Here is a 25,066-nt window from a genome sequence, read left to right on the forward strand (position 1 = left end):
ATTTGAGCTAGAGAAACATCTTTTTCCCATAAGATTTAATGAAATTCCTTATTAAGTTACATACCCGAGGATCCCAAACTGGTAAATTCAAATTACTTTCTTCTGGTTGCTTCAGCAGCACAGGATTTGGCCATTCCCTAACGTGAATAAAGCAAATTAATTCACATAGGACCTCATTTTAAGTATATAAAATGTTAAAGTCCATAGATTCTATTCCAGCTTTTATACATTTTGGGATTATTTGGTATTAAGAAAAATTAGGAAAGGAACTATACAAAGGAAAGAACTGCTTAAAGCAATGTTCTCAAAAATTTCATATGGTCCTCTGAGCACTGCTAGGAATAATTCCTAAGCACAGCATCAGCAGTAACCCCTGAGCACCATAAAGTTTGCCCCACTCACGAAAAAAGGGCAATTAGTACTGTCTATTGTACTGTAGCTCTGTCCTCCGGTTGTTCATCGATTTTCTCGAGCAGGCACCAGTAATGTCTCACAACAAATTGTGAGACTTGTTGTTACTGTTTTTGGCATATCGAATACGGCATATCAAATACGGAATGGGGAGCTTGCCAGGCTTTGCCGGGCGGGCAAGATACTCTTGGTAGCTTGCCGGGCTCCCCGAGGGGGGGGGGGGGGGGCAAAGGAATCGAACTGCGTACAAGGCAAACGCCCTACCTGCTGTGCTATCTCTCCAGTCCAACTACTGTCTACTAGCTGTAATAAATTTACATTTGAATTTTCCTTATCATTTGTTTATATGGTTTTAATTCTGATAACAATAACAGCTAACATATACTAAAAATACTAACAAGTACATGCAGAAGCTATAAATCTGTTTTACATATGAAGAGATCTTAAAAAACCTCCAAACTGACAGTGAAATTTCTGTGACCATTCTTCTCAAGCTAAAGGCAGACATTTACAGACCACTATCAGAAAATACCATCTGGTGTTCCATCATTATCTTAAATATGATGTTTTCAAACTAAAAGGAATGTGAAACAAGTTTATGTGTACCTCTAATATTTCCAAACAAATTTATATAAGGAAGATGTTATTAAATAGTCAAAGCATGTGAATAAATACTTACCACTTTGAAAAAACTAAAAAAAACTTATGAACTAAAGTGGAAGCTGCTGCATTTGGATATAATTGGCAAGTTCTTGCAACCAGCATTGCCCAGGAGACACCACCAAGGAATCCCAGCATGTTGGAATAAATACCACGTCCTAGAAAATTTATGTATTAAAATTTAAGTTAATTATTGTTAGATCAACTAACCATGGTATTAAACCACAGAAACAAGTAACTTCCTAAGATAATTGCTTAGAACATTTCTCTAAAATAAACATTAAATTAACTAGACCTTCATGTTAGGTTCACTGTTTTATTAGACGACCAGAATATAGACATTCCACAGACTGGGAGAAAATATTTGCCTATCACGCATCTAACAGAGTTAATATCCACTCAATAGGCAATGGACATGTGGCTGGTTCCACTTTTTAACTATTATAAACAATGCTATTATGAACACTTGTTTGAACACAGGTGTGGCAAAGTGGGTATGTATTTTCAACTTCTCCTAGTACTTAACTCGATTTAATTTTAATTTTTAGTACTATTTTAAATTTCAATAAAATTTAAAACTTCAGTTTCTCACATGTACATTTTAAGAGCTCAATCGCCACATTTACTGTACAGGATAGCAGGTATATTTCATCACCTAACAAGTTTTCTAAAGAGTGTTATTTCCTATTTTGTCATGCCAAGGATCAAATCCAGGACCTCAAACATGGAAAGCGAGTGTTTTATATCACTGAGCTACATCCTTAGCTGACAGCATTATTTTAGATTATGTATTTGCTGGTGCCAGTCAGGGACCAGGGAGATAGCTCAGGGATCGGGTGCCACATGACTTGCAAGCACAAAACCTCAATTTCAAAGCCCAGCACTACACATCCTTGAGGATATCAGTGGCCCTGTGGTCCTCAGCACAGATGGATCTGAGGAGCACCTCATCACCAGGCCCTAGCATTGAACCATTTCTGACCACATTTGCTAAACTACTGGGACTGGTTCCCAGGGCTTTCTGAGAAGAGTTTAGGAGGTCTCCCACACAAAACAAAACTACATTTAAAAACATAGTTACAAGTACAACAAAATATGCTGAGTCAGTTCAGGACTAGTTCTTTTATGAATTGTATAAAATGTAATTCTAGGGGTCGGAGAGATAATATAGCAGATAGGATGTTTGCCTTGCACACAACTGACCTAGGTTCAATCCCCAGCAATTCATATGTCCCCTAGCCTCACCAGGAATGACCCCTGAGCACAGAGGCAGGAGAGATCCCTGAGCACAGAGCCAGGAATAATCCCTAAGCACTGGGAGATATGGCCAACAACAACAACAACAACAGATATGTAATTTTAGAACTCATTAAGAGTTAAAGGTAAAAACAAGTTAAAATTATCAGTTTATTGTGGGTTTCACACTAAGTAGTGCTCAAGAATCACTCCTGGAGGATTCAGGTGACAATATAGGATGCCAGGGATCAAACCTGGGTCAGCTGTATGCAAGGCAAATGTATTATCTGTTGCACTACTATACTATTGCTCAGGCCCAGTAGTTCTAGTTTTATTATCAGTAGTTCTAGTTTAATCTCTTGAACAAATTTATTGAACACCTACTACAAACCACTCTTGAATACTAAGGTAGTAAGATGTCTACCCACAGAGATTTTGAAGAGTACTGAGAGTTTTTCACTCTTCAACATCCAACAGCCTTACTAGAAGCTAAGATTTGGAAAATCAAAGCTGTGGGGTTTTTTTTTTTTTGATTGATACTATGGAGATGTTGCTGGCGTGCGCTTCAGCAAATTGATTTATAACGAGATGACAGTGATACAGTGATATTATGTGGCTTATAATACTGTTAATAATGGTTTCTCATGCACATAATTCCAACACCATACCCATCACCATACAAAAGCCAGGGTTTTTAGTTTGATCTGAGAGGAGACAGTGTCACACCTCAGAAGAGTATAAACACTTCCTGAAAAAGAAAAGCTTCTTCAAAACTTATCAGACCTTAATCTCCACTAGTGATAGAATTTCCATGTTCTCATCAGGAATTTACAGGAATTTACATGTTTCTATCACTAGCAACTGAAGATTATATTTTGCAATGTCAACAATAAATGGTTTGGGATACTTACGTTTTGCCCATAATTTGACTGCTCTAAGGGTGAGTCTAAAGGTTTCTTTATTTGGCACTAAGTGTAAGATTTCATCAGTAACTCTACATCCTGAAAAAGAAAAAGCATTCATTTTTCATTATGCAACAGATTCAATGCTAAAAATATTCAGGAATAAAATGAGAGTTTGTTTTTTTTCTGTGTATTTGAAATGTAGTACTTATGAGGAACTTTTTAAGTTCTTTATCAAGAACTTAAAAAGCACATTGGTAACACAACCCAATTATTATAGGGCGATGATTCTGAGTATCTTTTTAGCCTTCTCCCACATCTGACTTGACTATTATTGTCTTAATGTAAATCTCATCTAAATATGTGATTGTTGTTCTCTAGAAGCATAGTAAAACGCATGGGTAAAGTTAAATAATGCTATAAACTAAAGTACATTCTGGGATTCTTGAGATTGTATTAGGTCAAATTTATTTTTTATTATTTTGGTATTTCAGGATTTACTCCTGGCTCTACACTCAAGAACAACTCCTGGCAGTGCTCAGAGGACCACGTGCAGTGAGTGTAGGGGACTGAACATAGGACTGATGCATGCAAGGAAAATGCCTTATCCACTGTACTATCTCTCCAAACCTAGATCAAGGTTATTTTAATAAAACTAAACTTTCCATGGGGCTACAAAGACAGTTAAACAATTAGGGCGATTTCCTTGCATGCAGCCAATCTGTTTGAATCCCTGGAACCACATATGGTCCCCTAAGAATCCAAGGGTTACTCCTGAGCACAGAGCCTGAAATAACCCCCAAGCACCAGAATGTAGTCCAAAATATTAAAGGAAATTAAAAAAAAAAGCTTTACCTTTCACTGTGGTGTTAACATAGGAAAAAAAGATAAAGGCCCTCCCGTTGTTCGTCGATTTGCTCGAGCGGGTCCAGTAACGTCTCCATTGGAGACTTTGTTGTTACTGTGTTTGGCATATCGAATATGTCACGGGGAGCTTGCCAGGCTCTGCCGTGCAGGCGAGATACTCTCGGTAGCTTGCCAGGCTCTCCAAGAGGGGCGGAGGAATCGAACTTGGGTCAGCCATGTTGGCTGCGTGAAAGGCAAATGCCCTACCGCTGTGCTATCGCTCCAGCCCAGGTTTTTTCGTTTTGGTTTGGTTAGGCCACATGTAACTTGGTACTCTGGGATTGCTAATGGCAATGCTCAGAGATCACATGTGTGTGGGGACTGAACCTAGGCCTGACATGCAAAGCATGATTTTAGCCCATTGAGCTATCTCTGGCCCTCACTGTGCTAAAATTTGTACTGAGTGCAAATGTAGTTTGTAAAACTGCTAGTAACTTAGTGGTAAACTGAGATGAAACACAAAATAGTAACAGACAACAGATAATCACTGTCACATATAAATTGGAAAAGAGAAGCTGGAGAGAAAATACAGTGGTAGGGCACTCGCCTTGCACATGTTCAACTTGGGTTTGATCCCATATGGTCCCCCTAGCCTGTCAGGAGTCACCCCCAAGCACCACTGGGTATGGCCCCAAAACAAAAAAAAAAAAAAAAACTAAATAGGAAAAGCATGTTATATAATGTTTTGAAAGTGTCCAAGGTAAGCTGATTTTTCCCGTTTTTTTTCAAGGTACACCCATTTTGCTTGAAAAAAGTGACAATGACTATTCAAACTTAAATATTTAATAGATATTTTCTTTTTGTTTGGGATGGGGGAGATAGGAGTGGACCACACCAGGCTGTGCTTAGGACTTACTCCTTATTCTCTGCTCAGCGATAAATTCTGGTGGTAGTCTAGGGACTGCATGTGGTGCTGATCCCCAGGTTAGCTACAAGGAAGATACTAGATATATTATTTTACTATTGCTTTATTATCTCTCTAGCCCCTTACAAGATATTTCCTAAAAAATGAACATGCCCCTTACATCCAGGTAAAAAAAAGTCAGTGATAAAATCCAAGCTTTCAAGTAAAAATCTGAATTTTGGACAATAGCCATTATTATGAGCTAAGCAATTTAGCATTTAACTTTTTTAATGAGATTAGTGATATTAATGAATGTGATTTTGGAGCCCATTTTAGAATGAAATGCATTAATACTTAAGACCCAAATAACCTGATGAGTCAGTCAAAATAATAAGAGAGATTAATGACTTTTACTGTAACAGAGAATTAAAGCCAATGGATATGATACAGAGTCTATAGTCTATTTAAAATATAATCACTTGGGGTTAGGGGGAGAGTTTAAATGGCTAAGTGCACACTTAGTGCGTGAAAGGTCCATGTTAGACCCCTAGCACTGCAAGGTCCCCTAAACACCACCAGGAATGTCCTAAGCCTAGTGTAGCCCCTGAACAATGCTGGGGATATTCTCCCAGTCCCTGCTATTGTTTTTATTTGTAATTGTTTTTATTTGGTAGTAAAAAGGAAATGTACAAACTTGATGACTTTCACAAACAGTATGCTAACTTAAATCAGAACTATGGACCACAAATTATATGATATATGAAATGTAGGGGGAAAAAAGCAAATATAAAATAGTAGTTGCCAGACTGGGGCGTGAAGAGTGGAATTCATGACTGCAAATTAGTAGTCTGAGGGATGTTTTAGAGATAAAAATGTTTTAAAATTGATCTGTTGGGTAGAAAAGACATCTGCACTTGTATGTTTATTGCAGCACTATTCACAATAGCCAGAATCTGGAAAAAAAAACCCCGAGTGCTCAAGAGCAGATGACTGGTTAAAGAAACTTTGGTACATATCCACAATGGAATACTATGCAGCTGTTAGAAAAGATGAAATCCATGTATAAGTGGATCAACATGGAGAATATCATGCTAAATGAAATGAGTCAGAAAGAGAGGGACAGACACAGAAGCACTGCACTCATTTGTGGAATACAAAGTAACAGAATGGGAGACTAACACCCAAGGATAGTAGAGATAAGGACCAGGAGGATTACTCCACGGCTTGGAAGCCAGCCTCACATGCTGAGAGAAAAGGCAGCTGGAATAGAGAAGGAACCATGGAATGTACAATACTTGGAGGGCTTGCTCGGGATGGAAGATGCATGCTGAAAGTAGACTATAGACCAAACATGATGGCCACTTACTACCTGTATTGCAAACCATAACACCCAAAAGGAGAGAGAGTAAAATGGAATGTGTCTACCACAGAGGCGGTGGGCGTTGGGTGGGGGTCAGGGCGTGGGGTGGGGGTGGTGGGGAGGATAGTGGGAACACTAGTGGTGGAGAATGGGCACTGGTGGAGGGATGAGTACTCGATCACTGTATGACTGAAATCTAATCATGAAAGTTTGTAAGCATATAACTGTATCTCACAGTGATTCATTAAAAAATTTTTTAAATAAATAAAAAATAATAAAAAAATTGATCTGTTGGGTACAACTCTGAACATACTAACAACCAATGAATTATACACTCAGAAAGGTTGAATTTTTATGGTATTTAACTATATTTCAAGTTGTTAAAAAAGAAAAAACTGTCATAGGTATAGCATAAAGACCCACAATTATCTGAAAAGGTTATTACAATATTCTTCTTTCCAATTACATTCTCTTTGAGAGGCAGGATATTTTTTCTGTTCCTCAAAACAAAACTATTGTAAGTTTTGACTCTATATGCAGATATGAAAATCTAGCTGATTTACATTTCTAATACAGTAAATACTGGAAGATACAGCCCACAAACATAAGCTCCTCAATACATTTTTTTTTTGTTTTGAGGCCATACTCTGGACTTACTCTTGGCTCTGTGCTCAAAGATCATTCCTGGTGGTACTCAGGAAACCATTTTAGGTGCCAGATCAGCTGCAAGCAAGGCAAGTACCTTTACCACTGTACTACCTCTCTAGTCCGTCAAAAAATTTTTGAGTGTAAAATTTGATCCTAGCATCACATGGTCCCCCAAATGGCACAAGAGTAACCCTGAGCACTGTGCCAAAAGTAGCCCTGTCACTGTCACTGTCCTCCTGTCCTCCTCCTCCAATGATTTGCTCGAGCGGGCCCAGTAACATCTCCATTGTGAGACTTGTTATTGTGTTCGGCAGACTGAATACTTCACAGGTAGCTTGCCAGGCTTTGCTGTATGGGGAAGATACTCTTGGTAGCTTGCTGGGCTCCCCAAGAGTAGCCCTACAGCACAAAAATAAAAAGTGCCGTAAACACTCTGTAAGAAAGATAATTTCAAGCAGTATCTGGAATTTGTTTTTAGAAGCTTACCATTTAGGCTGCGAATACACCTTATATCAAGGCTTCTCAGTCGAGAGTCATCTCTTAGGTCCAAATTATCAGATATCGTTTGTATTGCCAATCTTGCAAAAACTAGATCAATCTTTGGAAAGATTCAAAAACAGCAAAAAGAAAAATTAGATTTTCTTTTAATCCATTATCCTCCTTCCCACGTCATTATAAAGTTTTGTTAGGGTAAGAAAAACTTTAAATTAATGGAAATCCTTGGAGGCAGGACTTGAAAGCATTCTTAGATCCAACACCCAAATATTAAGAGTTCCATACAACAGAGAAAAGGATTTGGGGGTAGGGGGCAGGTGGTATGTGGTGATGGAGATCGAGTCTGGATCCTCTGCATTCAAGGCAAACACCTTGCCTGCCTAGTATCCCTCTAATCTCAAACACAAGCTTTTTAAAAAGTCAAACCAGGTTTATAAAATGAGGACCAACAAATCAAAATGGCATCACACTTCTCAACACAGCACAAAAGCTGGAAGACAAAAAAGCAAGGCCTCCAAAGTCCTGAGAAACATTATTTCCTACCTAAAAAGCCACCAACTAAGTGCGCAGAGAGTAAAGACAATTAAAAATATGGAAGTTTTGGGACTGGAGCAATAGCACAGTGGGTAGAGCGTTTGCCCTGCATGCAGCCAAAGCGGGTTCGATTCCCAGCATCCCATATGGTCCCCTGAGCACTGCCAGGAGTAATTTCTGAGTGCATGAGCCAGGAGTGACCCAAAAACCAAAAAAAAAAAAAAAAAAAGGAAGTTTTAAAAAATATGAGTTCTTTCTTGGGGAGACACAGAATTTATTCCACTAAAATGAATAGAATAAAAAAGAAAATTCTAGAGACGTTTCCAATTGCTTTTGCCATTTTTCTTTGGAAAAAATATTAACTGGAAAGAAAATTTTAGAGAAGAAAAAGAAAATCCTAGGATAGTTTAAAAAAAAGAATGTCAGGATAATGTTGTATATCCATCAGAGAGACAATAGCATACATAAGGAGACTCAGTAAGCTATTTTTCCAAAACGATAACTTGAGGAACCATATTTAGAGGTGATTTAGAAAATGACAAGAGACTGAGTTTGACTAAGTTTGACTAAGTCTTAGTATAAAAAAATAAGCAAATAAAACAGAAAAGAATTTGGGTGCTTTGAGATTACTTCTGACTCTGTGCTCATGGATCACTCCTGGTGGGCTCAAGGGATCATATGGGTCAAACAAGTATCTTACTCACTGTACTACTCTTTGGCTCCTAAAACAGAAAACTTTTTTTTTTTTTTTTTTTTTTTTTTGCTTTTTGGGTCACACCTGGCAATGCACAGGGGTTACTCCTGGCTCTGTACTCAGGAACTAGCCCTGGCGGTGCTCAGGGGACCATATGGGATGCTGGGAATTGAACCTGGGTTGGCCGCGTGCAAGGCAAATGCCCTACCTGCTATGCTATCGCTCCAGCCCCTAAAACAGGAAACAATTTTAACTTGTAAAGCAAAGAATAAAATCTGGCATACTTTGTAGAAGCTCAAGTTACCATATGAGGGACTGTAATCTTTGAAGTTTAAGATTATAATGTAGATACTAAATACTGTTCTAATCAAAATTATAATAATAGATTAAAGGTTTGTTCTCCATGATTGAGAAATAGATCTAGAGAGGCAAGTGGTTATTAAGACCATTTGATTCTTTAAAATACATGTCTATATAAAAATTCTTATAAAACATTCAGTAGTTCAATCAAAAAGGTTAGAAAAATATTAAACACTTACTTCAATCCCATCAAATTCAAATTTTATAACAGGAACAAAGGCATCTTCCACAGCCTACAAAAGAGGAAAATGATACACAAGGTATAAGTCCTTTCTCAACCCTTTTTAATGTGAATTGTTTCACTTCTATTTTGATTTGAGGGAAAAAGTAAAATGTCCTTTCTTTTACATTCCAGGTAAACACTGTACTTTAAGATACACTATAACATTTAGTAGTGATCTAACATCCTCCTAAGGATGGTCACCAGAAAATGGCAAGCAGAACTGACATTATCTGAGTGCTATTTTTTAAGTTTAAACTGAAAATGAGGGGTCCGCAGCAACAGTATAGTAGGTAGGGCATTTCCCTGTCATGCAGCTGACCAGGGTTGACACCCAGCATCCCGTATGTTTCCTGAGCACAGCCAGGAGTAATTCTTGAGTGCAGGGCCAGTAGGTAACACCTGAGTACTGCAAGGTGTGACACACGCACCCAACCCAGAAAAACAGAAAATAATTTATAAAGATTACTAATGTGGGCTGGAGAAACAGTACAGTAGAGAAACAGTACAATAGAGAAAATATATATTCTACTTCTGGAGATATGTCCCCAGTCTGGAGAGTCCATCTGAACTGCCTCAATCTAAGAAATCCTTAACCATCTCCATTTCCTTCAAACTTTTTATCCTCGTATTTCAGATTGCATTATAACTACATTTATTTAGTTCTTCCAATATTCCCTCCCGTAAACAATGCCTTGTATATTATCTCATTTATAGATCTAAGGCAAGTTATTGGTGCTAATATTTTATTTGCATATAGTTACTAACTGACCTTACATATAATAGCTGCCACCATTTGATATGCATCAGCCATTTCTCAGATATTTTAACAAGTGGTTAATATTAATTAACAATTTTCAAAAACACCTTCCAAAAAAGGATCACAATGAGGACAATGAGGATTTGGAATTGATTCCTAGCACCAAAATAAAGTTATTATATACCCATTTAGCAAGTGAAGAAATTCTAAAGCTAATAAAGGTTCCTAAATTGAAACTCAAATCTCTATTACAAATAAGTCTATGTGATTTTTTGTTTTGAGCCACACCCAGTGATGCTAAGGGATTTCTCCTGGCTCTGCACTCAGAAATCACTCCTGATGGGATTCAGGGGGCCATACAGAATGCCAGGCATCGAACCTGAGCTGGCCATATGCAAGGTTAGTGCCCTACTTGCTGTGCTATCTTTCTGGCCCCTAAAATTATGTTCTTGATCATCATCTTTATTCCCCTTGACAGTGCTCAGGGTGATTCTGACACTCAATTTAGGGGACCATGTAATGACAGGGACTGAACCTGGGATTCCAGTAAACACAGTATGCAATTAGCACCCTGAGTTCTCTCCCCAGTGTTAACCACTATTTTAATACAATGTAACGGAATAGTTTAATACTTACAAGTTCCGGTTTTTATAACAGATCTGTTAATGAGTTCAAGATACTAAGTATCAAGGAACACTTACCCTTAAGTTTCTAATTCCATCTTGATGTTTCAGTTTTTCAAAAAAAGACTGAAAAAAATCAGATCTCTCCACATGTCTTGGAGCTACACAAAGTGCATCAATGTCAGCCCCTGCAAATCAAGCATTTCTTTGAGAATGTATGCTAAAAGTAACTATCATATTTTTAAGACACATAGCACAGGGTAGGGCATTTGCCTTACAAGCGGCCAACATGGACGACCCGAGTTCGATTCCTCCACCCCTCTCGGAGAGCCCGGCAAGTTACTGAGAGTATTTCACCCGCACGGCAGAGCCTGGCAAGCTACCCGTGACGTATTCGAGATGCCAAACACAGTAACAACAAGTCTCATGATGGAGATGTTACTGGGCCCGCTCGAGCAAATTGATGAAACAATGGGAGGACTGTGACTGTGACAGAAATATGTACAGAAACTAAGTATGTGAGTATAGAAAAATATAAAAGTATATAGTTATAAAAATATAAAGTTCTCAGAACCAAAATAATGGGAATATTTTTCTTCTCTTTTCATTCTTCCCTTTGTTGTTGCAATGCCCTGGAGTCAAATACTTGGTGTGACACAAGAGTTACACACTTGGTTTGTGCAATGAATCCTAACAGTGACACTTATGTTACTGAACAAGAGGGTTATGAAGGATGGAACTAGGGCCTCACACATGCAAGGAAGGTGCTCTACTACCGGGTCAATACCTGAGCTTTTGTGTTTTTATAATTGTGAACAAAGAAGAGTTTATTACAGAAAATTCTTATCAGTAAGCAGAGAAAAGCTGTTACCTTTGGTGTGTACTCCAAGTCTATAGGATCCAAATGTAAAAATTTTACCACCAACAGTAGCCACAACAGAAGGTGGAAGATTCTAAAATAAAGTTAAACAAAAGGCATTCAATTTTAAAAATTATTTGGCATAAAAATTATTCAGTTTTTATGTCCATATATGCTATGGACATATGTGACACTGTGAACTTCAGTAAAATGAAATTATCAAAGTATTTTAGGTCTCTTCTGGTTGAATCTTTAAATTAAGAGGGTTTCCTAGATGGGAGAAAAATTCATACCCAGACACAAGTATACATCTCCACCTGAAAAAAACATTTTTATCATGACTCTAGTTGTTCCCTCTGACTGCCTTAATATTCAACAAGAAAATCTAAACTATCAAGCTAATGTGCTGAAGTATCATACTCTGGATCAATTCTATCTTTCCTTTAGTTTCTGTAACAGACATCTTAATTTAACTCACAATCTACAACTTTCCTGCAAGAAGGTGGGGTCATTTTTCAAGCCTGCCAGGACTGATTCCTAAACAGAGAGTCAGAAGTAAGCCCTGAGCATAGTCAGTTGTAACCCCACAGTGCTGCTCCTGGCCCCAAGAATGGAAGAAAGGGGAGGGGAGTGGAAGGGGAGAGGAGAAAGGGAAAGAAGATTCTTCACAAGATTTCTTTATGAGTTAATCTAACAACTTTCATGGACTTTTTTCTAATTGTACACAATAATGTTATTTTTCAACCTCTTCAGTGCCAGTTATCTGCCTATTATATTATCTTCATACAGGCTTTCTAATCTAATTCAATATCCATGCCTGAAACAAGCAAAACAGGAGTAAGGGAAATAGCTTAGTGGTAGAGTGCATATCTTACATGTGAGTCACCCTAGGTTCCAAAATACCTCACGCCATTAAACATTCCTGTGATAAAAACCAATATTTTCTATTTCTCACTGACCTTACTGTACCTGTCCATGCCTATAATAATTCACCTACTTCTTAGCTTACCAACTTTTTTTTTAAATCTGATATGCTGCCTTCTTTCTATTCAACTGCCAGTCCCTACTTAAAGAGTATCATAAGCTATTTTTTTCTGTAGTCTTTATTTTCTCACTTCTTTTTGCACAAAACTCATTGGTGATGTTCTCGAATTATTCTACAATTCTCATGTTCAAAACTAACCAGTGTTGGAGAGATAGTACAATGGGTGAGGCACTTACCTTGCCTGTGGCTGACCCAGGTTCGATCACTGGCACCATATATGGCCCTTTTGAGCACCACCAGGTGCTTAGGAAACCTAAGCAGTTAGGAGTGACTCCCAAGTCAAACTAGCCCATGTAAACTACTCTAAAAACTGAAGCATTCATGGGCTTACTATAAAGATCTCCAAAATAATCTCTTACACATCTTTCTTGCCTTGTCTTTTCATTATCCCCTCTGGAGCTCCAAATTAGTCTCAACTGATGGAGGCCAAAATCTCCAATTGTCTAAACTGTTACCTAATCGAGTCTCTCCCTTTCCATTGCATTTGCTACTGTTGCTGCCTAGAGTGCTTGCCTATGGCCTCTGGATAGCTCACCACCATACATTCTTTAAAGTTCAAGTTTCACCTCTTCCATGAGGCCTTCTCTATCTCCATCTCATGTCTTTCCATCACCTTCTATTTCAAACTATTATCTAAGTTATTCTGTATTACATTTATTGATCTTTTAAAATATTTATGTAAGTTTAATCTCTCCAGCAATATTTAAGTTCCTAAAGGTAAGAATTGTTTACCACTTTTCATATTTTCCCGTGAAGTCCAGTGAGTACGAAGTTCCAAAAAATAGTATCTGCTGATAACCTTGAATAGAAATATCTGTATAATAGGATATTATATTTGTTATATCCTGCTTAATAAATACTACTTCATGAGTATCACAAATAATTTTATAGCTAGGAAAGGATCAGTAAATATATTGATAATTACTATGAATTAAAAGGACAGAGAAGCTAGGACCTTTTAGTTTATCCTCACTACTTTAGTTTACCCTTGAAATCTATATTTGCATGATTCATGAAACAAGAGATATACTGAATGACAGATGTGACCAAACCATAACTTTTAGTCAAAATGTCTTTTTTAAGTTCTGAACTGTAATTCAATAATGCATAGTTAAATGATCTCTGACCGAACTCAAGTTTCCCAGATATTTTTCAAACTTAAAAAATGGAGAAATAACTGATAACAAAAGGTCAATTTTCTTATACATACAACATAAAATGTTAAAACCTATCTGTTTTATTTAAAAATAAAAAGGGGCTGGAGAGATAGCACAGCAGATAGGGCATCTGCCTTGCATGCAGCCAACCCAGGTTCAATTCCCAACATCCCATAAGATCCCCTGAGCACCGCCAGGAGTAATTCCTGAATGCAGTGCCAGGAGTAACCCCTGTGCATCGGCGGGTGTGCCCAAAAATAAAAAATAAATAATTTAATTAATTTAAAAAAAACCCTCAAAGCTAGGGCCATAGAGATAGTATAGGAGGTTAGGTACTTGCCTTGCATACTGCTACACAGGTACCTGGCACACTACACATCATTCCCTGAAAACCTCAAGGCATCACTTCTAAGCATAGAGCCCTGAGCACTGTACCCAGCAATGTTCAGAAATAGCCCCTGAGCATTGCTGGATGCCCAACTGTCCCTTCTCCTCTCCCTTCAGGAAAAAAAAAAAACAAAAACAAAAACAAAAACTCAAGACTGGCATTTTACCTGATCAATTCCTACAACTTACCTAAAAACTTCAACTACTGATAACCATATTAAGAGATAACAACAGAGGAGCAGGAGAGATAATTCAATGGTTGGATCCATGCTTTACATGTAGGCCCTGGGTTAAACCTCACCACCAAACAGTGATCTAATCACTGAGCCAGAAGTCCCCGAGCACTTCTGGGTATGATGCCAAAAAAACAAAACAAAACAAAACAAAAAAAACAAAAAAAACCCCCAAAAATCAAGTTAAAGAAGAGCTCAGAAATGAGCCAGATAGCTTTTGGCAACAAAAGTAAACAGCATAAAGACCCATTATTTAAACTCAGTAAACTGGGGCCAGGAAGACAAATCAACAGGCTTTACATGTGGAAGGCCTGGGTTCAATGTTCAGGACCGCATTGTCCCCTGGGTACCAAGCCAGAAGTAGCCACCCCAGCACCACCAGATATAGCCACCTAACAACAGCAAAAATAAACTCAGTGAATCTTTGGAGAGCCTCAGATCTTATAAAAGTACATTTTTTAAACAAACCAATTCTAAACATTGCCACAAGTACAGAAACAACAGAAGTTGTAAAATAAAGTATTTTAACAGATGTTTATATAATTTCTAAACCCATGTAGATTAAGGGACAGAAAGGGAACTGATTTATTAATTTATGTGCTTTTAAGGGGCCATATCCAGTGATCCCTGAATGTGATCCCTGAATCCTCCATACTCAGGGATCACTTTTGGAAGGGTAACCCTATATGAAGAGAAAAAAAAGGGGGAATTTAAGGAGAGAAAGAACTACAGATATTAGACATTAACTTTTAGTTATAACTGAGAAGGGAAAACTGAAAGAAAAAAAAAACAAAACACAGAATACAACGGCATGAGACACCTCAGAAGTGGCAAAATTTCAACCAGTTGAACATACCTCACCTCATTTAGGGCAGTAAAATAATATTCATTAATCTAATTCTCAGACAAAAAGTATAAAATACTCAAAATAAGCCAGAAAAAGGTATTTTAGAAGATAATACCCGATTTTAAGGGAGAAACTGTATAAAATAGTATTAGGAAACTCTTTTTTGGGAAACAGGCGGGTATTTAAATAAACTAACAAACATATTACAAGTTGCGGCAGAAAATACTGAGTTGAGAGGATAAAATGCACAGACAAGAGTTCAAATTCCCTTCAAGTCTTTTCTTACCTTACACAAAGGCAAGCCAGTGTTTGAAGAGCTGAAGTCTAAAATCTGGTCTTTGATTTCTTGACATTTAAATTTTGGTCCATTACAAGTGACTTAAATGAGATATTTCATTACCAATTAAGTCAGAAAGTCTACCTTTAATGTATTTCAAATTATTCTCAATTCCTGCACCTTATAACCAGGACTAATGACAATAGTGACAGAATGAATTCAATGCTGTTTAGTCTTACCTTACTCTCACTGACATCAGAAATCCATTCTTTTACTAAATTGTTCAATTTACCAAGAACAACTAACCTATAATGAAAAAACAATGCATCAGATTAAAATTAAACATTAAAATTAAAATTCAGGGGCTGGTGCTATAGTACAGCAGGTAGGGCGCTTGCTTAGCATGCGGCCGACCTTGGTTCAATCCCGGGAAACCCATATGATCCCCCAAGCACTGCCAGGAGTAATTCCTGAATGCAGAGCCAGGAGTAACCCCTGAGTATAGCTGGGTGTGACAAAAAATAAAAACAAAAAAATAAATTAAAATTTAAAAGCACAATTAGAAAACCTCCCAAACACCGATGAATGTGGCTCTATTTTTAAAAAGTAATTAAATACATAAGCAGGCCAGGGATGAGGCTCAGCAGTAGAGCATTTGCCTTGCATGTGTAAGACTTGGGGTTTAATCTTCTATACTGCACCACACTGCCCTCCCTCCACTCTCCACACCCCCCACCCCCGCTCAGGAAAAAAAAAAAGCAAACGAACAAACATATAAAGAACAGTATAATGAGCAGTATTTTTGTGGTGTTAGAATAAAAGCATAGAACACATGCTATCATATCTGGTGACACATGGCACATTTCTTTGGTACCCCTTAGGTCTCTAGGATTTCCAAAGAGGTAAGCATTAATGATAGTAATTTAATATTTTGTCCTGAGCTATTTTCAAAGTCTAAAAAGTCCAATGAAAAAAATTTAAAAATTACCTTCAATAAGGCTGCAGAGGCATTATTACCCCAAGTTACATCTTGGCCTTACTATGAAATAAAATTAATTCAATGAATAATAGAGGTTATCAATCTCTAATAGCCAGGTCTTAGATAATTAAAAAAAAAACAATTATTAAAATAAACAGTTAATAGCATGTGTCCAGATCCTTAGTAAAAACAAACAAACAAAAAAATAGTTTAGGCATTTCAAAGACAACACATACAAAACTGAATTCCTGATGTGTCGAAACTTGCTTCTCCCTCAGCGTTCCTCAGGTAAGGGAATTCCATCCTTTGAGGCACTAAGACCAAAATCCTTGGCATCATCCTTGACCTCTTACATTCCACTGTCATTAAACAATGCTACTTTTAATATATATTCAGAATTCTATCATCTATTACCTCCAATGCCATGCCATCCCTGGTTACAAGCATCATCATTTCTTCACTGGGTTATTATAATAGACCCCTAACTAATCTTCCCAATTCTGATCTGACTCTTCCTCTATTCTTACTATAGCAGCCAGAGTATGTTAATACATGAGCAGGTTATGTCAATCTTCTACTCAAAACCCTAATAGTTTCCTATTCCACTCAAAGCCGAATCTTTGTCCCCGACCAGCACTCCAAGGCCTGAGCAGTACTGCATTCTCAGGTGCTAGCACTAAACCGCCAGCCTGAACGAAAACAAAGACAAAAATAAAAAACCCACAATACCCAAGAAAGATAGGTAGGGAATAATCTGATTCAAGTGTACATGCCCCTTCCATCGGTCCAATCCCTGGTACCACTATTACACAGAACACAGCTTGTTATGGATCTGATGTCCTCCAAGCTGAAAGTGGTCCCCAAAATTAAAAAAAAAAAAAAGTTAAAGAGTAAGTATATGCCCACCTCAGAACTTTTGCTATGAAGATATTTCCTCATATATCTATACTCATTGTCAAAATTTCCTTCAATGATCACTTTCTCAATGAGGTTTTCCCTGAGAACCTCCACTCCCCGCTTAAGATTTTCTCAGCAGCACTTGTAAAAATACTTTATTTCACTCATTTGTCTTATTTGGCTTACTAGAGATGAACCCCATCCGTAAATGCCACCTAAAATGTAAGCCAAGAAGAGCTAATTTTGTGTGTGTGTGTTTAATTTTTTTAATCCCTATGTAGAAACATTAATAGGTACTAGATATTTGTAGAATGATTAAACATTGATCTGTAAAATATTTTGTATTTTTGAATGACATACCTGTGGTTTAGTTCTTCCTCATCTTCAAACACTCCAAACGGTTTCATAGCATCAATTAATTTTTGTGTGTAAATATGATCAATTTCTTTAGGACATGCCAAGCTAATTGGAGAGGTAATTCCATAATGCTTTTGTTGACGCTGACTGTCCAGCACGGTGTTTCTATTTTTTTAAAAAGAAAAACATCAGGGGGGGTGGAAAAGGAACCATATAATGATACACTAAATTCCCTCTATTCAAACACATTTAGCTAACCTTAAAAATTTACTTGGGGTGGTATTGTGGAATGATAGTACAGTGGGTAGGGTACTTATCTTGCATGAGGCTGACTGGGGTTCCTTTCCCAGAACCACATATTGTCCCCCTATCTCCCAAGGAGTGATGCCTGAACTCAGAGACAGGACAAAGCCCTGGTCACTGCCGGGTGTGTCTCCCCTCTCCCAAAGGGCGCATCTTTCTGTCAGGTACAGAGTAATGACTTTGGCAATTCACAACCAGTTATGAAACAAAACAAAATTTACTTAGGCAAGCTTGCTCTTCAAGCCTGTTTTCTAACTTAAACACATATCTTCCCTGTCTCTTTGCTTATTTCCACTCTGGATAAGCCTCTTGAACATATATTTCTCCTCTTTTCTCTCACATCTATCTAAACAAGTTTCAGTCAATAAAAACTACCTTTCTTCACACACACAGATAATTTTTTTTTAACTTGGGCATTACAGTTATGTGAGGTTCAGTGGTAAAGCACCTGTCTTGTATGTGTGAAGCAGCAAGCTCAACCTGTATTCACCAACACTGCTTTTGTGATACCCAGTGCCACAAACATGTGTGGTCTCTGGTTTATCACAATCATCAAAGTATGCAAACCCTGGACAAAACAATGAAGAAAGAGGTAAGTTTATGTGGTACTAACAGTCAGAACAGGGACTTTTTTGGTGTGTTTATTTTCATGATGGTTAGGATGTCTTTTCAAACCAAAGCCAGGCAAAAATGCCAAAACCACTCAGTTCAAATCCAAAGAGTCTGAAGGAGGGAACTGAGCCAGAGCCACTTCTACTACACCCTGCAGGCTTGTCAAGTACCATCTAGAATTGAACCTTTGAAAAGCAGTCAACTACTTGAATTAATGAAAGAAACAAAAACATTAGATGATCATTGTGGGGGGCCTGAGCTATAGTACAGCATGTGGGATGCTTGTTCTGCCTAATCCACATGAACCGGTACGGCTCTCTCTCTTTTTTCTTTTTTAAATCTCTAGTACATTTGTTCTTGAGAAATCCATATTAACGTCATTTACCTGAATCAGTGTTTAGAGTCCTAAGATTTTGTGAGTCCAAATAATTGATTTTTTCACTTAGACCAATACCCAAATTGTTTGCATGCTGAAAATGATCCAATTCTTTATACTAAAAGGGAGTCTTATAGGGGGGTGGGAGGGTTAGTGGGACCCTTGGTGGTAGAGAATGGGCACTGGTGGAGGGATGGGTACTCGATCATTGTATAACTGAAACCCAAGCATGAAAGTTTATAAGTCTACAACTGTACCCCATGGTGTCACTAATAAAAATTAAAAATAAATAAAATTTTTTTCTTAAAAGGGGAGTCTTTTAGGGTCTGGAGTGATGGTACAGCAGGTAGGGTACTTGTCTTGCATGCAGCCGACCTAAGTTTGGCCCCTAGCTTCCCCAAGCACCACCAGGAATAATTCCTGAGTACAGAGCCAGGAGTAACTCCTGAGCATCACAGGGTGTGAACCAAAAAACAAAACAAATAAATAAATAAATAAAAGACAACCTTGTATAGGACACAATAACAAAACAGCCTCCAAAAGTTTCTAACCATCAGGATATTAGTCTTAAACTAACTGCAAGATAATACTTGACATTTTGAGCTTATATCAGAAATTCCAAAGTCATTTCAGGACTAAGATGAAGTAACATTTTTAATTTGCTAGTAAATATTGTGTATTTGTAAAAACAAATACACAATAGCAATAAACCCCATCATCTATCTTTACCATCCTTTTTATATAAGAGTCATCTTTTAAGTCAATAAGCTCTATAAACAATAATACAGAAGTACAATGTTAAAAAAAAGTAGTCAAAACACTGGCTTATCATAACCAGATTCACACTTTTTTTTTTCTTTTTGGTTCACACTTATTTTAAGTTCATACCTTACTGCTCTTTAGTTAAAGATATAATTTGGTGGGGAGGGAGAATCAAACAAATGCTAAAATTGTCTATTTTGATGAACAATGACTAATATATGTCCAGTATTTGGTAGCATAAATTTCCTATTGGTCTGAGAAAAGTTATTATCACTTAACACATGGTACTTCTGGATCATGCTATGACACTATTATGTATTGATATATATTATCACAAAATTTAAAATTTTTGCCTTACCAGTCCATAAAATATTTGTTTTTACTGGTCTGCAGGTGTAAAATGGTTAAAAACACTGACCTATATAATACCTTTAAAAATGGCTCAATGATGGGGCCACAGATGTAATATAGTGGGTAGGCATTTGACTTACATGAGGTCAACCCTGGTTCAATCCCTGACAACCCACATGATCACAAGCCTTCCAGGAGTGAACCTGAGTCAGGAGTAAATCCTGTGCATAGCCAGGTGTGGCCCCAAAACAAAAATAAGTAAATAAATAGTTCAATGACTAAAAGAAACAAATGAGAATTATCAATACTAGTGATTTTTAATTGTCCCCAAATTTACTTTTTCTTAGAACAAAACTTCAGTAAGTTAGTTAAAATTATACCTTTTTTTTTATGGTGGCAAGAATAGAACCCAGGACCTCACACACTCAAGGCAAATACTTTTCCAATGAGCAACTTCTCCATTCCTAGAACTTCTCTTTCAAGATTAAACGTTCTCCCTCTAAGAAAGCTAGAGAGGTGTCTTGGTACTTATTGTGTCTCTGTGTGTATGGCTAATGGGTGCCATTTATGATCACACAACTAACTTCGCCAAAACTCTGGGAGGTCTGGAAATAAATGCCATTATGTCATGTCTTACATTATGCTCTCTGATCCCAATTTCTTACTTGAATGCTGAAAAGGTTAGCTTACAAGGTTCCTACCAGCATTAGAACTAATCTATCTAATTATCTGGCTCTGGGGGCATTTGGTGGGTAGGGGGAGAGGGAAGCAAGCCACAGAATTCCTCACAACTCATCAATTTCACCTGTTGAACACCCTAGGGAAACTTCAGCACACTATTCAAGCAGAATGTACAAAAATATTGACTGCTACACTGTAACGTTCAAAACTTTGGATTCTGGGGCCCATGGAGGTGGAGGATGGGCACTGGTGGAGGGATGGGTACTTCATCATAGTATAACTGAAACCCAAGCACAAAAATCTGCAAGTCTATAACTGTACCTCATGGTGTTTCACTAATAAAAAAACAAACAAACAAACAAAAAAAACTTTGAAACAACCTAAAACAGCAGCTCTCAGGAAAAGGAACAGGGTGCATTCTATAACCAGGGCCGTAAATAAGAATCACGGCTGGGAAAAAAAAATATTAACCTTTACAACGCTTAACGATGCTGTTGTGCTGAAGCAACAAGCGGAGGAGTCACAAGTGTGATACTAGTTACGTAAAGTTTACAAACAAGGAAAACGCCGTTAGTCACGGACACACACAGATGTGGCACTAACGTCTTTAGGACCTGCGGCAAAAAGTGACATCAAATTCGGGATTGTTGGGAGATGCCAGGCCGGGACGTGAAAGTGACCACCACGGAAGACGCAGACGCCTCCGCACTTGACGTGCCTGGCTTCTTGGAAATAAAGTCAGTCAGTCAGTCAGTCAGTCAGTCAGTCAGTCAGTCAGTCTCTCTCTCTCTCTCTCTCTTTCTCTCTCTCTCTCTCTCTCTCACACACACACACACACACACACACGCAGAGCTGTGCTTCGAGACAGATGGAGGGTGGCGAAACGACACTCGTGTTATTCACCGCATTTCTCCGTGCGGCTCGATTCCCAGCAGAGCAACGCCGGAGCCGCTCGCTCCGTCGCTCTGTCAGGACCGCGTCAGGCACCGAGACCGAGCGGGAGCGGGCAGACGCCGGGGGACTCGCTGCCGTGCGAGGAGGCCCGGAGGTAGAGGCTCTGAGGAGACGCGACCCCGGACTCGCGAGCCCCCGCGGGTGCCCACGACCCCCAGAGCGCCGGCAGGGAAGGAGGCGGGGGCCGCAAGGGAGCGTCTGCGCCAATGCAGACACCAGACGCGCCGGTGGCGGGAGAGGGACCGGCCGTTCTCGGCACGGACACGCGCGCCTTCCACCTCTCCACAGCCTCCGCGGTGGGCACCGTTAGCCGCGGGACGCTGGTGGCTGAGGGGAACTCTGGAGTCCGCGCGTCCAGCCCGGGCTGGTCAGAAGAGCATGCCGATCCCGGCAGAGGGAAAAGGAATCCACCGGGGCCAACTCCCCGCACGGAGCGGGGGGCACGGTACTGAATCCGGGTCCCCGCCCCACCACCTCAGCCCACCACTCTCCGCGCTGCCCTCAACCGCCGCCCCCCGCCACTTACGCAGACATCTCTTTCATCGCTTTCCTGCGACTGCCTCTCCGGCGGGTGTCTCAAGCCCCGGAGTCCTATTCTTTCTGTCCCTTCGTCTCTGTCCACTTTCCTCTGTCGCTAGTAGCTCTCTAGCTCGTTTACTTCCTCACTTACTACGGTCGTGGCATTCAACCGAGTGAGGAAAACACCACAAAACCGGCTCTATTTATGACAATACAGCGCGGCGACGCCAATATGGCGCCACTTCCCAGCCTGCCCCTCGCCCGCCTCTGCCCCGCCCCCTGAGGGCCTGGCCCCGCCCCTAGCTCCGCCTCCTTCTCCTCCTTTGAGTCCCAGGAGGTTCCGGTGGCCCCGCCCACAGCGGGAGCCGACTTGGGATGCGTAGCCGGTAGGTGGAAGGAAGCCTTCGGACTTCTTTGTCCCAGGGACTGTCACCTCAGGCAAAACGCTTGGAAAGTAATTTGGAAATGTTTTTTTTTCTTCTTTCTTTAATTAGAACCCATGTTTTATATATTTTAAAAAATCTTACAGCCTTGCTTGACAAATAATATTTTAAGTCTATCGTTATCCCACTTTAATGAGCCATAGTCATACCCAGAGAATCAGACCCAGAAGTTGTGACTTTCCTAAGATCCCAGAGAAAAGCAAACTTGTGAATTAGAGGCTAACTGTCCACCCCCAAATTCATGATGTTCAACGAGGGAGTTTGACAGGTACTGCTAACCAGTTTGAAATAGTTGAATAGATTCAAGGCTGAGTGAAAACTTCACCCTTCATATACTGGAACTGTGATAGATATCGGGCATGAGAATTCAAGGATTTAAATTGGAGAGTAACAACTAATTTCAAGATGGTAAATTAATTTGAACATTTTAAAAGTTAAAAGTAATTGGAAGAATACTAGAAGTAATTTTAAATATGAAACTATTACTAGAAGGTTGTTGTCAAGAAACTGAGTTTTTCTCAAAGGTGACTCAGTCACTGTAAGTCAGGGGAGTTCATTCTCCATTCAACAATAAATATAGGAAACCTGTTTTGTATCAGGTACTGGTAGGCTCGAGAGATTTAGTGGTTCATCTCTCCTCTCCTCCTTCTCCTCTCCTCTTCCTTCCTCCTCTACTCCCCTCTCCTCTCTTTCCCTCCCTTTCCCTCCCATCACCTCCTCTGAGGACCCTCCCTTTTGTTTCCTCTTGTGCTAGAGTCAAACTCAGGACCTTACTTCTGACAAAGCAAGAGCTCTACCTGTTGTGTTACATCCCTTAACTCAGATGTATTTCTTTTAAAAATTTTATTTTTAATTTTTCTGTTCCTACTGGGCTGTCAGTATTGTAAAGTTTAGAGATGTCCTTCTTACTGCAGGCGCTCCAGAATCTGTAGAACTGAATCAATGAGTACATAGTGGTGGCTAATGGGTGCATTTGTTGCTGCTGGGGCTTCCTGAAGATTGAGGGATGCAGAGCAGGGAGGAGAACCTGCCTCCACACTGGGAAGACCCCCCACTCAGAGTTTTCAGCCTGAAAACAAATGTACCTGTAATTTTCATAGGTTTGCCATCTCTGCAGAGATTAGTTGTGAAGCAATGGAGTTGGGCCATTGGCTCGGCAGTATCTGTAGAGTATGGATGTAGGGGATTTGGCAGGCCTGGGACCCAATCCACCCCTGCCCCCCCAAGAGTGCCCCAGAGTTTTCAGCTGGGAAACAGGTGTACTGTGGATTTTAGCAGCGTGGCTTGCTTCTCTTCCTAGATTGATCGTGAAGCTGGGAAGCTGGGTTTACATGGCGGCAGCTGTGGGATGTGGGTGCAGATGTATTTATTAAACTGATAAAGTTTGTTTCGAATTTAATTGTAGAACTAAGAACTACTCAGTGTCAAACACTGGTCAAGCATTTTTTAAAGCAGAAACAATTTCTTTCATTTTTAAATATTTTATTTATTTTTAATATCCCATCATGAAGTTACAAAGTTATTCATGATTTGGTTTCAGGCATACAATGTTTCGACACTGCTCCCTTCGCCAGTGTCCATTTTTCTCAGAGACCAACCCCCACCCCCACCTTACCCACCAGTTTGCTTCTACAAGAAGCACTTTTTTCTTTTCCTGTATTTTTAAAATAAGTTTTTAACACAGTGATTTAAAATACTGTTGCTGATACAGTTCCATACTCACTTTACCAACTTTCAACGTCAACTCATCCTCCCTGTTGAATGCTTCCCTCTACCATAGATGTTGCTTCCTCTCTATCCTATCTCCCATCCCTCTTAAGTGGCAGGTTTTCTACTGAATAGAAGTTCCTGTGTTATTTGTTTTAATTGCCTTTGGACGTTTGTTATTCCCACATTTATGTTTCTTTATACCCTGTATAAGAGAAATCATTCTGTGTCTGTTTCTCTCCCTCTGACTGATTCACTCAGCATAATACTCTCCAGGTCTCTCCATGTAGCAGCAAATTTTATGACTTTATCTTTTCTTGGGCTGGAGTGATAACACAGCAGGTAGGGCATTTGCCTTGCATGTGGCCAACCGGGGTTTGATTCCTCCGTCTCTCTAGGAGAGCCTGGCAAGCTACCGAGAGTATCCCGCCCACATGGCAGAGACTGGCAAGCTACCCATGGCGTATTTGATATGCCAAACACAGTAACAACAAGTCTACAATGGAGACATTACTGGTGCCTGCTCGAGCAAATCAATGAACAGCGGGAGGACAGTGCTACAGTGCTACAGTGCTATCTTTTCTTATGGCCAAATAATATTCCATTGTGTATATGTGACATAGTTTCTTTATCCAGTCATCTCTTCTTGGATATTTGTGTTGTTTCA

At 39.3% G+C, this 25,066-nt stretch overlaps 1 protein-coding gene across 2 annotated transcripts in view; it reads right to left on the bottom strand.

Moving 5' to 3' along the window:
- Positions 1 to 22,491, bottom strand: part of PAPOLG (poly(A) polymerase gamma) — a 37,804-nt gene extending 15,313 nt beyond the window's left edge. For both annotated transcript variants that reach the window (XM_056123047.1, XM_056123038.1), the window contains exons 1-10: positions 22,257 to 22,491; positions 17,695 to 17,856; positions 15,698 to 15,764; positions 11,525 to 11,606; positions 10,732 to 10,841; positions 9,230 to 9,283; positions 7,454 to 7,565; positions 3,219 to 3,308; positions 1,091 to 1,229; positions 65 to 137 (exon numbers count right to left, since the gene is read on the bottom strand). In XM_056123047.1, the coding sequence (XP_055979022.1) occupies positions 65 to 137; positions 1,091 to 1,229; positions 3,219 to 3,308; positions 7,454 to 7,565; positions 9,230 to 9,283; positions 10,732 to 10,841; positions 11,525 to 11,606; positions 15,698 to 15,764; positions 17,695 to 17,856; positions 22,257 to 22,273 (906 nt within the window). In that variant the 5' untranslated portion in view covers positions 22,274 to 22,491. The remainder of the gene's footprint in view (positions 1 to 64; positions 138 to 1,090; positions 1,230 to 3,218; positions 3,309 to 7,453; positions 7,566 to 9,229; positions 9,284 to 10,731; positions 10,842 to 11,524; positions 11,607 to 15,697; positions 15,765 to 17,694; positions 17,857 to 22,256) is intronic.
- Positions 22,492 to 25,066: the final 2,575 nt, after the last annotated feature.

This window comes from Sorex fumeus, unplaced genomic scaffold (genome assembly GCF_029834395.1).
Source record: "Sorex fumeus unplaced genomic scaffold, SorFum_2.1 ptg000006l, whole genome shotgun sequence".
Lineage (NCBI taxonomy): Eukaryota > Metazoa > Chordata > Mammalia > Eulipotyphla > Soricidae > Sorex > Sorex fumeus.